At 38.7% G+C, this 14,652-nt stretch overlaps 1 protein-coding gene across 1 annotated transcript in view; it reads left to right on the forward strand.

The window, feature by feature from the left end:
• The first annotated feature begins 6,109 nt into the window (after positions 1-6,109).
• LOC104998353 (chromosome unknown open reading frame, human C12orf42) overlaps positions 6,110-14,652 on the forward strand; it is a 131,998-nt gene continuing 123,455 nt past the window's right edge. Inside the window, 1 exon segment of the mRNA XM_010853464.1 lies at positions 6,110-6,191. Coding sequence (XP_010851766.1) covers positions 6,110-6,191 — 82 coding nt within the window.

Genomic DNA, 14,652 nt, shown 5'->3' on the forward strand with positions numbered 1-14,652 from the left:
ACATCAATAACCTCATATATGCAGATGACACCACCCTTATGGCAGAAAGCAAAGAAGAACTAAAGAGCCTCTTGCTGAAAGTGAAAGAGGAGAGTGTAAAAATTGGTTTAAAACTCAACATTCAGAAAACTAAGATTATGGCATCCAGTCCCATCACTTCATGGCAAATAGATGGGGAAACGGTGGAAAAAGTGACAGACTTTATATTTTTGGGCTCCAAAATCACTGCAGATTTCTAGGAATTTATCCATTCCTTCTGAAAGAAAGTGAAAGTGAAAGTGAAATTGAAGTCGCTCAGTAGTGTCCGACTCTGCGACCCCATGCAGCCTAAGAGGCTCCTCTGTCCATGGGATTTTCCAGGTGAGAATACTGGAGTGGGTTGCCATTTCCTTCTCCAGGAGATCTTCCCAACCCAGGGATCAAATCTGGGTCTCATTGTAGACAGACGCTTTACCATCTGAGTCACCAGGGAAGTCCATTCCTTCTATATTGTCCTATTTGTAGCATGTATGAGTCATAGTAATTTCTTATAATCCTTCGTATTTTAATGGTATAGGTTGTAACTGTTGCAGTTTTGATTTTATTTCTTTGGGCTCTCTCTCTCTCTTTTTTTTCCTTAATGAGGTTTGGCTAGAGGTTTGTAAACTTTGTCTTTTCAAAGAATCAGCTTTCAGCTTAATCTTTTTTTTTTTTAGTCGTTATTAATTTATGCTCTGATCTTTATTATTTCCTTCCTTGTACTAAACTTTGGGCTTTACTTTTTTTTTTTTTATCTTGTTTCTTTAGGTGTTAGGTTAGATAATTTAATTAATATTTTTCTTATTTCCTGATGTGTGACTATGTTTGTTTTAAGTTTCCCTCTTAAAACTGCATTTGCTGCATTGCATAGATTTTGGATCAAGGTGTACCCATTTTCCTTTATCTCAAGGAATTTTAAAAATTTCCCTTTTGTATTTTTAGGCTATCTTCCACAGCTTGTCAAAAATGGAAATAACTCTCAATTTTTGAAATGATGATTAGATGGATCAACATAGCTGAATCTTAAACTCCACTGTATCTATCCTTGGGTCTAGACTAAATAAGTTTGCAAGAGATTTGGACATTACAAATGTGCTTATTTTTCTTTAAAACATTCTACATTTGCCTATCCCTCTGTAGTTTCCACAGTTCTTATCCGTATATTTTTTCTTTTATTCTTGAGAGAGCCCTAAGATGGAAAAAGGGTAGATAATTTTATATGCAGTTTTATATTTGTGGAAATGGAGACTCAGAAAGGTTAAAGATATACTGTATGTGGGGGAAGTCATTTAATCAAAATATCAGTTTTACAAAGGAGGAGACCAGAGCCCAGAGAAGTTAGGTAACTTATTCAAAATTACACAGCTAGTAAATGCAGAGCTGAGTCAAGAATTTAAGAACTCTGGACTCCTAGATCAGAGCTCTTTCTACCACCCCCTGAAATTAATCTCTGATCCAATTTCATGAGAATAAATGCACACATGGCAAATACAATATCATTTATGTCCATATGTCTGTAAGTGTTATGGAAATATTTTGCAAATGCAAAGTACATCTGGAAGGCAGTCTTTGCATATTTCTCTAATCAGGATTGTATTGTTCAACTTCTTAGCAGACCTAAAATTTCCTGATTTTAATTTGTAAGCATACGGTATTGTCTATCCTCTAAAATGGACAAGGCAGAGAGGGGGAGTTCAGGAGGGAGGGGACACATGCATGCCTATGGCTGGTTCATGTTGATGTATGGCAGAGGCCATCAGAATATTGTAAAGTAATTACCCTCCAATAAATATAAATAAATGGATTAAAAAATAAAATGGACAATGCAATGCAGGATTATGTTGTTTGGGGATTAGGAAGAGCTGCTTGTCATCTTCAAAGTAAGAAGCTCTGATTCAGATTTAAAAAAAGATTCTATTGTTTGTTGTCTGAGCTAAGTGGCTAGACTGCCAGCAGTCTTTTGCCTTCTCTCCAAGCATATGTTCAAAATGGCATATTTGCATATGTGTAAGAACATGAAATAAAATTTCACCATAATGCAATAAATGGGGTCCACAAATTTTATTCTCATAAAACATGTTGCCTCATTGGAGGTTAGTGGAAGACAATATTTTTAGTCAGTCTGTACTGTTCCAAAGACCACTAAAGATCAATGTTGTGGTGTTTTTAACAGATTGTATGTTGCACAAGAAAATCCCAAAGTGACCATGGATAGTCACTTCCTAACATGTCTGTGAGCCACCCATCTTATGGTAAGAATTTAATCTTGTTAGAGGATGGGAACCAATTGCCTGATATCCAAATTCACATTTAATAGATACTTATGCCCCGGTGGCTCAGAGGGTAAAGCATCTGCTCGCATTGCTGGGTTCAATCCCTGGGTCGGGAAGATCCCCTAGAGAAGGAAATGGCAACCCACTCCAGTATTCTTGCCTGGAAAATCCCATGGAAGGAGAAGCCTGGTAGGCTACACAGTCCATGGGGTCCCAAAGAGTCGGACACGACTGAGCGACTTCACTTTGACTTTGACATGCTGACACATATATTTAACTCCTAGTTTACAGATAGACTTTCTTGTTTTGTTGATAAATAGACTGTTTCTAACCCCAAATCCACTTTCTTACAGGAATTTTCCACCTAACAACATTTACTAAGTGTCCAAGGCTGAGCCCCCAGGCAGCTCACAGTCTTGTTGTTAGGTGCTGAAGCCAACCTCTTGCATGTGCAGTTGCTTAGTTCTTTGCGACCCCAGGGACAGTAGCCCACCAGGCTCCTTTGTCCATGGAATTTTCCAGGCAAGAATACTGGAGTGGGTTGCCATTTCCTCCTCTAGGGGGTCTTCCCAAAGAAAAGCCAACCTCAGAAATCTTTTAAAGCAAAACCTTTTAACTCAGTCCTGTTGCACAGATAGATAGTAGCTCAGTTAGCTGAGAGCCCAGTTCTCAGTTCCCAGTGTAGGACCTTAGCAGAAATGACTAGGGACTAACCAAATCTTCTTCTTGATCTGGTGGATACAGATGAATCACAATTCCCAGCCTCCCTTGCAGCTGGATGTAGCTATGGAATTCGTTCTTGTCAATAGATATTTATGGAAGTGATAGATCCCATGTCCAGGCTTTACCCATAAAAATTTTCCCCCAGTGATTACAACATTCTCTTATTTTCTTGGAAGAGAAGATCCCCAGCCCCTAGGAGTTGACCAAGCAGAGATCCCTGACTCATTGTATTGAAGGCTACCTGCTAATTACCTGCATGGATTGTTGGACATACAAAAAATAAATTTCAACTGTGTGAAGCCTCTGAGCTTAAGGAATCTATCTATCATAGCAGTGAGGATTAATTTATACTCCTATGAGTCCAGTGTCCTTGAAGATAAATCACTTTGGTCTAAATTCTTTGATAAGATGGGATGGCAGCCAGGAGAAGGTTCAGGGTACAAGGAGCTGTGAAGGTAGCTGAGGAGGAAGGCTTCTTACAGAAAAGATATGGAGAAAGGCAAGGGTATGAGGGGCCTCAATAGTAGGTGTTTGCTCAGCCATGGAAGAATGTCTCCCAGCTGTTTCAAGTGTCCCAGACAGTGCAAAGGCAATACCATCAGCAGCTCTGCTTGTGTATAGCTTGCTTCATCCAAAAACTTTCTTAATTGAGAGATTGGCTTTATGAATATATCTAAGTAATCCTTCTTGAACCATCCAAGTTTTAATTTAAGACTGTTCTACAGCTGGAGAAAATATGAAACCCAATTAGGGAGCTGTAGAAGTCATTAGATTTCCCCTCTCAGATATGTCATGAGGCCAAACATAGCCAGGATACTGAGATCCATCCTGGCAAATAAGAGACCTCCAACAGCTAATGGTTGAAATTAAAAGATGCTTACTCCTTGGAAGAAAAGCTATGACCAGCCTAGACGGCATATTAAAAAGCAGAGACATTACTTTGCCAACAAAGGTCTGTTTAGTCAAGGCTATGTTTTTTCCAGTAGTCATGTATGGATATGAGACTTGGACTATAAAGAAAGCTGAACGCTGAAGTTGATGATTTTGAACTGTGGTGTTGAAGAAGACTCTTGAGAGTCCCTTGGACAGCAAGGAGATCCAACCAGTCCATCCTAAAGGAAATCAGTCCTGAATATTCATTGGAAGGACTGATGCTGAAGCTGAAACTCCAATACTTTGGCTTCCGGATGCAAAGAACTGACTCATTTGAAACGACCCTGATGCTGGTAAAGATTGAAGGCGGGAGGAGAAGGGGATGACAGAGGATGAGATGGTTGGATGGCATCACTGACTCAATGGACATGAGATTGAGTAAACTCCAGGAATTGGTGATTGACAGGGAGGCCTGGCATGCTGCAGTCCATGGGGTTGCAAAGAGTCGGACACAACTGAGCAACTGAACTGGACTGACTGGGCGACTGAACTGGACTGACTGGCTGACTTTGGCTTGAGGACTCGGTGAAGTTCTAGATGCACTTTCCTTGATTGCATGGCAATCTAGGAAGCTTCCACCCAAACTTCCTTCCTTCCTTCCTTTCCTCCCTCCTTCCCTTGGGGTCAGGCTCGTCCCTCCCCATTTTTCCACAGATATTTCCTTGAATAAACTTCTTCATGTTTAGTCTGTTCTGGTGTTCCCTACTCCGAGGACCTAAATTTAATCCAGAAATCATTCTCATCTTTCTGTTGGAAGTCTGATTCTCTTAAAATGTAAGGAATTTGTGGCTGTCTCATTTAATTCCTTGATTGGGTGAGATTCCATTATATAAACTACGAGTATTTCCCCTTGAGCTGTACATGGAATGTTGCATAAGGTATGATTACAAAGACCCCTGTGACCCAACTAAGAAATGAGAAAATCAAGTTGCAAAAGTCACTAAGAAGATAACTACTTGCTTTTAAACTGCAAGATTCCTAATGGAGATGGGAAAACAAAAAATGATGAACTAAAGGATTCACTAAAACCGTACTAGGCTGAATGTTTTCCATCTGGGATCTCACTGGATTATTAAATGAAAATCCATTTCAAGTAGATGCTTTTTATCTCAAAGATGGGGTGAGGTTCTGATAAGAGGCAGAGCTGGTATTTGAACCCAAATCTTCTCTATTCTGTAACCCTTCATATACTTTCTCCTTGACCACATGTTTCTTCAGAAAGCAGGTTTGCATTGAAGTTTTAGAAAAGTACTGTCTGCTTTCTTCTTACAAGCTGGTGCTAGAAACTTACCAGTTTCAGAGTCTGTGGAGGAGGAAAGGCCTCCTTCCATAGTTTGTTGGAATTGCCCTCCCCAGCCCCCTACGTCTTCTTTTTGTGAAATGTCTCATAATTAAAAACTAAAGATTCTATACAGACACAGAGGCTTTTCAGTATGAACCCCATTTCCAAAAGTGGTTATTATGCATGGATGTGCTTAGAGAATTAGATTTTTGTAGTCTTGACTTTAATTGCCCTGTCTAGATATGCGATTAAGCTTTTGTTCTTTGTTTCAAAATGACCAGTCAATGGAGTTGTGTAGTTTTAATTTTATCTGAAGTGTAGTTGGAGAACAGGCAACAGAGCCTAAGGCTTTTTCCCCCTTATCCTTCTCAGTTACTATGGCTATTACTTCAATATTTTCAGATCTTATTAAACTCCAGGAGTGGTATGAAATAACATTATGTGATGGCCAGGTTTACAAGGACAATGTGGAATTTTTTCTTTATTAAAAAGATGTAATGCACAGTGGGAACAAAGATCAAATTCTATTTGTGCCTTTACCACCCGACACCAGCTCCTTCCCCAAGACAAAGCATGTATATGTGAATCTTGTGGCAAGTTGAGGAAAACATAGTTTAATATAAAACTGTAGGTCCCTGTCTGGAACATCTGTTACCATGGCAACCGATTTAAAAGCCTGGGAGACCAAGCTATTTGGGCAACTTAACTATATGTTTTTGTAAGTATGGGAACTAAAAATATTTTAAAAACAGACACAAGTAGATCCCCATTCAGCTGACCTGGTTGACACTGAAGTAAGGCATTGCTGTGACAACTGGAGGGATTACACAAAAGAATGTGGTTAAGGAACAACAGCTTCTGCCAGGAGACAGTCAGCACCATGACTGTCATTTTCTCAACTGCCTTCAGGGAGATGGTCAGCTGGATGAGGCTTACAGCCCCCCTGCTAAACAAGTACAACGGTACCATTAGCTTCATCTTCTCTGCAGCTGTCAACCACAGATAGAGGTGCAAACTAACCATTTCCAGGGTGCAAACACAGAAAAGAGAGAAGTGAATTTTCTCAGAGAAAGACAGGATGCCCCCTGCCAGTGGCTCCTATTCCTAAGTATATTCAAAGTGAGTCTTTGGTGGGAAAGTGATCTAGAGATTTGGTCTTATCGACACATTCATTTGGAACTGCAAATTCACCCAAATTATCCCCTTCTCATCAGAGGCAGTAGGTTTAAAGTAGGAAAGAAATAAAGGTTTCCAGTCACTTATAGCCACCAGGTTGAAATTCTGTGAGCATTGTAGTTCTTCAACACATATTGGTGATCAAGTTAACTGAGGAAAGATCACAAGAGGGAGATGAAGCATCAGGCTCAGGTGTCCTTCCTTCTGTATCATGTGTGGACTATTTCATCTTCTCAGAAATTTCATTTTCAGAACCAGCAGTTGGACCAGACAATCTCTTTCTTTGAGAATCTTTTCATCATCCTGATGAACTTTTCAAAGAAGATTATATTACTTTAGAAATCAAAGAAGAGTCCAGTAATGAGTTATGAGCCAGTCCAGGTTCGATGCACGATACTGGATGCTTGGGGCTGGTGCACTGGGATGACCCAGAGGGGTGGTATGGGGAGGGAGGAGGGAGGAGGGTTCAGGATGGGGAACACATGTATACTTGTGGCGGATTCATTTCGATATTTGGCAAAACCAATAAAATATTGTAAAGTTTAAAAATAAAATAAAATTTAAAAAAATCAAAGAAGACATAAATAACCTGAATGCATAAAGGATTTTCCTAGATTATTAATTTATTCGATGTATGTGTATGAATGCTGAATAGAGTCTGACTTTTTGCAACCTTATGGACTGTAGCCCACCAGGCTCCTCTGTTCATGGGATTCTCCAGGCAAGAATGCTGGAGTGGGTTGCCTTGCCCTCCTCCAGGGGATCTTCCTGACCCAGGGATTGAACCTGCGTCTCCTGCAGCTCCTGCATTGGCAGGCAGATTCTTTACCACTGAGCCACCAGGGAAGCCCAAATTTATTTGATAAAGAGATACATTAGAAACAGCCTTGAATCTGTGAGGAATTTCTAAATGAAGGAATGCCAATGGGTTCAGATTGAAGAGGGAAGTTGCAACCGAATTTCAAAGGTCTGCTGACAAACCTTCCCCTTAAGCAAGAATTGATTTTTTTTATGGGAATGCATGTAGTACTGTGCACCCAAGGAGATATCAGAGGAAATATTCAGTGTTCAATTTCCAAATGCTTACTTTATGTTTTGGTCTTGTTTTTTTCTCATGTGCACTGTGTTTCTGTTATTTGCATAACAAGAATGGTGGCTATTGAGTTTAAAGTCCACTTTTTCCTGGTCCAGAGAATATGTCAGTTCTAAAACTGTGGAGATTTGAGTCCAAACATTAGTGAACTAAGGCAGGGGTGAAAAGTCTTTGACTGACTTTTGAAAAACCCTGTTTGTTTCCAGTAAATGTCTTATAAATGTCAAAAGCCTTCATACTCAAAGGAGGTCTGTTCTAGAAACATCACTGATACCAACATCAAGTAGACAAAGAAGAATCTGTAGATCTTGGATTCCTAGTAAGTGAAGTTATTAGTATTGGAAAGTTAAAAGGAATATTGTACAAGTAGATGCTTGAAATGTCTCCAGTTTAACTCCTAGATACTTATTCAGAGTTTGACAGGATCTCCTCTCTAAGGAGAGAAAAGGACAGAAAAGTTTATTTTTAAGAGGAAAATCAGTGAAAGTAGAAGAGGACTATCATAGAGGGGACAAGTGGGAGAGAGATTTGACTTCTCAGTGTTTCGAGGACCAGAGGAAAGGGCAGCAGAGGAAAGGTGCCGAAGAGAGTTTATTTGAAGGAAAAGACTCCTTCAAAGACTTCTAGGAGAGCAGAAAAGGTATGTCTTAATTTTTTTTGTTTCATGTGTATAGCACAGTGGTTCAGTTATACGTATACATACATACATATACATATATAATACACAGTTGGGAAGATCCCCTGGAGAAGGGAATGGCTACCCACTCCAGTATTCTTGCCTGGAGAATTCTATGGACAGAGGAGCCTGGTGGGCTACAGTCCATGGAGTCGCAGAGTCAGACACAGTTGAGTGACTTTCACTTTACTGCACGTTTATATATATTCTTTTTCAGATTCTTTCCTCATATAGGTCATTACAAAATATTGAGTGCTGTATAGTATGTCCTTGTTGGTTAGCTGTTTTATATATAGTCATGTGTGTATGTTAATCCCAAGCTCCTAATTTATCCTCTCCCGCACTCCCATCCCCCCTGCCCCATTTCCCCTTTGGTAATCGTAAGTTTGCTTTATATGTCTGTGAGTTTATTTCTGTTTTGTAAATGAATTCATTTGAATCTTTTTTTTTAGATTCCGCATATAAGTGATGTCATATGATATTTGCCTTCCTCTGTTTGACTTACTTCACTTAATACGATAATCTTAAATCCACCCATGTTGCTACAAATGCCATTATATCATTCTTTTTAACGGCTGAGTAATATCCCGTGTGTGTGTGTGTGTGTGTGTGTGTGTGTTACGCATGTGTGTGACCACATCTCCTTTATCACATGCCAACAGACATTTAGGCTGCTTCCATGTGTTGGCTATTGCAAATAGTGCTGCTATGAATATTCGGATGCGTGTATCTTTTCGAATTACAGTTTTTTTTAGATATATGCCCATTATAAAGGAAGAAACCAAACAACCCAATCAAAAATATTCTCTAGATATATGCCCAGAAGTGGGATCACTGGATCATATGGCAGTTCTATTTTTAGTTTTTTTGTGAAATCTCCATCATGCTGTTCTCCATGGTAGCGGCACCAATTCCCACCACCAGTGTATGAGGGTTCCCTTTTCTCTGCATCCTCAACTACATTTGTTATTTGTGTTCTCTTTGATTACAGTCATTATAGCAGGTGTGAGGTGGTATCTGATTTTGGTTTTGATTTGCATTTCTCTGGTGATTAACCATGTTAAGCGTCTTTTTATGTGCCTGTTGGCCAGCAGCATATCCTTTTGGGAAAAATGTTTATTCAGGTCTGCCCAGTTTTTAATCGGTTGTTTTTTGATGTTGAGTTGTATAAGCTGTTTATGTATTTTGGATATTGGATCTTATTACTTATTTCTCCCATTCAGTGTGTCATCTTTTTATTTTGTCAATAGTTTGCTTTGCTGTGCAAAAATTTTCAAGTTTAATTAAGTTCCATTTGTTTAGTTTTGGTTTTTTTTTCCTTTGCTTTATGAGACAGATCGAAAAAAACATTGCTTTAATTTATGTCAAGGAGTGTTCTGCCTATGTTTTCCTCTAGGAGTCAACATGACTTCTTATGCTGCCTTAGGAATGCTGCCTTAGTAGTCTTTAGGGTACCCATCTCTCCAGTTACCCAGTTGGGTAATTTCAGATGTGCACAATGTTGCAGAACAGAGGTTTCAAATGGATGCCAGCATTTGATACAGATGTATGTAGTTTTACCCACATAGTGTTTTAAAAGATTTTGAATTATTGCCAATTTAAAAACTAATTCAAGGGATTTCACTTAGAAATCCATATTTCTGGCGTAGCTGAGGATTAGATGGGGTCCATGCTCTTCTATTTGCTGCAGTTCTTGTTGTTTTAATCCTAACTCTGTTCCACCAGCAGGGCTGTTTTGGTAAAATTACTTCAACTCCAGAGCTGGTAGGTTTTCTGTTTTTTGTAGAGTGGAGAGAATGTTGGGTTTATAAAATGATTGCTAAGGTTAGTGGATATCAACTAAAAGAATGAATGTGGAAACACCCAGCAGAATTGGAGGGTCCAGTAAAATATCAGTTTCCTCTTTTACCTTCTGTTCTTTTTTTCTATTGTATAAAATAGACACCTGTTACTTGGTCATAGAAACAAGGTGAGCAATACAGTTATTTTGACAACATATTCAGTAATAACCAACATTCTCTGCTTTGATGTTTGATGTCAGTTCACTCTAAAGTACAGAAGTGCTAGCTAGCACCTTCTTGATAGCCTGTAAACAAACTCAAAACTTCAGTTTCTTTTCACAGGCTCCCTGTCTTCACTTGGCACCTCTCTCCATGGACTGTGGACTCTTTTTAGTCAGATTTAACACCTGCCCTGTTTACTCTTGTTCTTAGCACTTAGGGCAACACATGTACTAATAGGAATTAAGTACATATTTGTTGAATGAATGATTATATGAAAGGAGATAATTATATATATATAGATAATTATGCACATATAATTATAATACATAATTAATATTATCAGGTAATTATATACAATTAAACATAAAATTATATAAAATCAAATATCAAATATAGTTAATCTATCATATATTTATGTTATAGAGAATTTAAGTATATAATTAAACATAATTATAGAAACACAAAATATATATCTGGGAGAGAAGTAGTGCACATATAACTAGAAGGGCAATTTTCATTTTGAATTATATGAAAAATTGTTTTCTATTCTTTAATGTATTCATGGTGGCTTAATTCATTTCTTTTTTATTTTTCTTTTTAAAATATAATTTGTAATACATGGAAAGCATATAGGACAGTGTCTGACACATAGAAGATGTTTATTTGTTTATTCAAGAAATTGATCTACATTGTTCTAATCACAAAGCACGGTGATTTGAATGATTTGTTTAAAAAATGAAAATTCAATGTATACCAGGATGGAAATAAAAAATGTGCACCTAAAAATATAGTTACAGGATGGAGGGCTGATAGATTTCGGCAGGAAGAAGCCAGAATGGAACAGTCTAGGGCTCTATTCGCCAAATTGGAATGTCAACAATAGTGTTTTCCTGAGAACCTCCTCTTCTTCAGTCTGCTAAAGTCCTTGGGTGCCTCACCAGCAATCTGTTAACTTGCCCGTCTGTGCTGTCCAGGGCGTGCCAATGTCACAGCTCACAGAGTTGTCATCCCCGTGTGACTGTGAGACCTGAAAAGCAGGTATGAGATCATCAGTCAGTTCTCTCCTTGCTTTTGCAGAGAAATGGCAGTATGGGTGCACATTTGTTATGGATAGTGGCTGACATTATCTTCTTGTAAAAATCTAGGGGAAAATATGTACACCAGATTTTATAGTATGGAAGAGAGGTTAGAGGAGAGTTTTCAAAGTGGGGGGAAGATGAGCATGTGAAAATATGAGTGGAAGTTTTAAAGGTTACCATACAGATTCTTGATTTTTAAGAGGGAAGAATTTGTCTATAATGATTGGATTTCCTTTAAATTAGATGACATTTTTCCCTTTCTCAACAGAAGGTTCTGGTTTTCTTTAGAGAAGACATTTCCTGGTGTCACAGTTGCCCATCTAAAAATTGTACCAGACCTGAAAGATGAAGGATGCTGCCATGTACATCCTGAAAATGGGGTTTCTTGACATAGCACTTGGCCCTCAGCCCACTGCTATTGCTTCTGAGGACTCTTCTGTGATGAGTTTTAATCATTCATTCCTGACTGAAGCTTTATCAGGGGCTTCTCACAGTCTCAGAAGCTGTTGCTCCTGGGTGGTAGGTTCACAGAGATGTCTGAATCTGAGATTATGAAAACTTAGGACATGTAGGGGGGCTTCCCAGGTGGCAGAGTGGTATAGAATCACCCTGCCAATGCAGAAGACCCAAGAGACTCAGATTTGATACCTGGGTTGGGAAGATTCCCTGAAAGAGGAAATGGCAACTCACTCCAGTATTCCTGCCTGGAAAATTGCATGGATAGAGGAACCTGGTGGGCTACAGTCCATGGGATCACAAAGAGTCAGACACTACTGAGCACACACACACACACACGCATACACTCACACACACACTCACACACAGGGACATTTGAGGGGCAGGAAGAGGTGATACGTTTTTGGTTATGTGTGGAAAGCATTTCTTAAAACAGTTCAGTTTGAAATTGTTGCCCCGATTTCCTTTTTCCTTTTCATGATTAAGTTTTAGTTCAAAGGTTTCGCATCTGAAGAAAAAAAATTAGCTCATTACTGTAAACCAAAATCTTTCAATTTGTATTAGTAGTAACTGACATCAAGATGTGTAGACATCATGAAAAATGGAAATTTCGTCTCCCTTTTCTATTCACCATTCGAGGAAGAAAATTTTCCAATGGCCTTGGGTTGGGGAAGAGATCCTACACATCTTGAGCTCTTTGGAGACTAAATACTTGGAAGGAAATAATACTGTTTTTGATAAAGATAGTTGCTTACCAATGAAAAATGATACTGGTCACATATAATCCACTGTTTTATTGCTAAAGAAATGGATTTATTCCTTTTCCATTTAATGGTATGCATTCGTATTCTCAAATTTAAAAAATTATAGCAATATAGTAACATTTCACCCACTGATAACATGGATCAATGTAGCATTTCTCAAAGTGTGTTTTGTGGGCATACATGAGGTTAATAGATGTTCAATGTAAAAAAAGTCTATGTTTAAAGTTTGGCTAAGGTTAAATGAGGTCATAATGGTGGATCCTAATACAATCTCATTACTGTCCCATTAAGAATGGAGTGGGACACAGGGAAGTACAGAGGGAACAGCATGTGAGGACACAGCAACAAGGAGCTGAAAGCTAAGGAGAGGGGTCTCAGAAAATAACAACCCTGCTGCACCTTGATTTTGGACTTCTAACCTTTAGAACTTTGAGAAAACAAATTTCTGTTGTTTAATCCAACATTGGCTAAGCCAGTGTACATTGCAACTCACGAAGAAGGAAGCTGCCACACTGGTTTGGCCCCCTGACCAATGATCTGCATTCTTCCTTTGATTTGGAGGCAGACAAATCTGGCTTGGAATCCTTTGCTACCCCAGGCAACTCACATGACCTCTTTGAGCTCTGGGTCATCTGCAAAATATGTCTGACAGCACCTGTTAAATGGTTTTGTGGTGAATATTAATGAGATAATACACATAGAACACCCAGCAAGAATATTGCATTGAGACTAAATGTTAATTTAAAATTTATACCTTTATCCTTAGTCTTTGTAGTTAGGGGTCTATTGTGAAACACCCATGTGCACTGGAGTAGGAGTTAGAAGAAGCAGGTAACCTGACTGAGTAATCTTGGTAAACCTCTTAACCAAGAAAATGATGTTCCCAATGTCTTCAACTTCAACAACAATAACATCTTCCCTCTTTTGCAGAGCACTTGAGAATCAAGTTAGTTTTAAAACTGTTATGGAAATTCTCAAACATCATGCTATTGTATCCACAGATTCTTCAGTGTGCATCATTCATTGATAAGGATGTCCATATCTATAGCTAAATTTACATCTCTCTACACTTATACATCAGACCGTACTATGATTCGTGGTGTTGTTATTTAGTCGCTAGCTAGGTAGTGACTTAGCTACTTAGTAGTTGTTGTTCTTGCCTGGAGAATCCCAGGGACGGGGGAGCCTGGTGGGCTGCTGTCTATGGGGTCGCACAGAGTCGGACACGACTGAAGCGACTTAGCAGCAGCAGCAGCAGCAGCAGCTAAGTAGAGTCAAACTCTTTGCGACCGCATGAACTATAGCCCACCAGGTTCCTCTATCCATGGAGTTCTCCCAGCAAGAATACTGGAATGAGTTGCTATTTCCTCCTCCAGGGGATCTTCCCAAAGGGATCAAACCCACATCTCCTGCATTGCAGGCAGATTCTTTACTGCTGAGCCACCAGGGAAGCCCATACTATGATCATACATAACAAAATTAACAATAATTCATCAACACAGTGAAATATTGGTTCCCATTTCTTTTTCTCAACTTGTCTTAAAAAATGTCATTTTATGTTTGATAGGATTGAATCAAGATTCAAACAAATTGTACACTCTGAATATGCTGTTATTTCTTTTATGTTCTCTTTAATTTTGTGACACCCTCCCTTACCTCTTCCCTCCAGCCCATGCCATTGTTTTGTTAGAGAAAATTGGTTATTTATTTGTAAAATGTCCCACATCCTGGATTTCAGTGATTGCTACATTGATATACCTTTTAACTTGTTCTCCCAACCTCTATATTTTTGGGAACAGTTGGTGAGATCTAGAGGTTCCATTAGACATTGGCACATTTTTTTAGGGAAGGTACTTCAAAGATGGTGCTATGTCCTTGTTATATCATATCATGAGGCATACTAGTCACCCCCTTTTTAGATATTTTAAGATTGATCAATGAACACAGATGGTGTTAACATGATCCTATCATTGTAAATTCCCCGTCAGTCATTTGCTAATAACTTAAACATCCATTTTTAGTCATTTTTAGCATTAATTGTAAAAGCAATCAGCATAGCCCCATTTTTGCATTGAGTAACAAGCTGGCAATTGCATAATTTTATCATTCCTTTGGCACTTATTGGCTACAATATTCCTATAAAGAAGAACTTTCTGACATCAACTATTTGGTTACC

Source organism: Bison bison, unplaced genomic scaffold (genome assembly GCF_000754665.1).
Source record: "Bison bison bison isolate TAMUID 2011002044 unplaced genomic scaffold, Bison_UMD1.0 scf7180017864327, whole genome shotgun sequence".
NCBI lineage: Eukaryota > Metazoa > Chordata > Mammalia > Artiodactyla > Bovidae > Bison > Bison bison.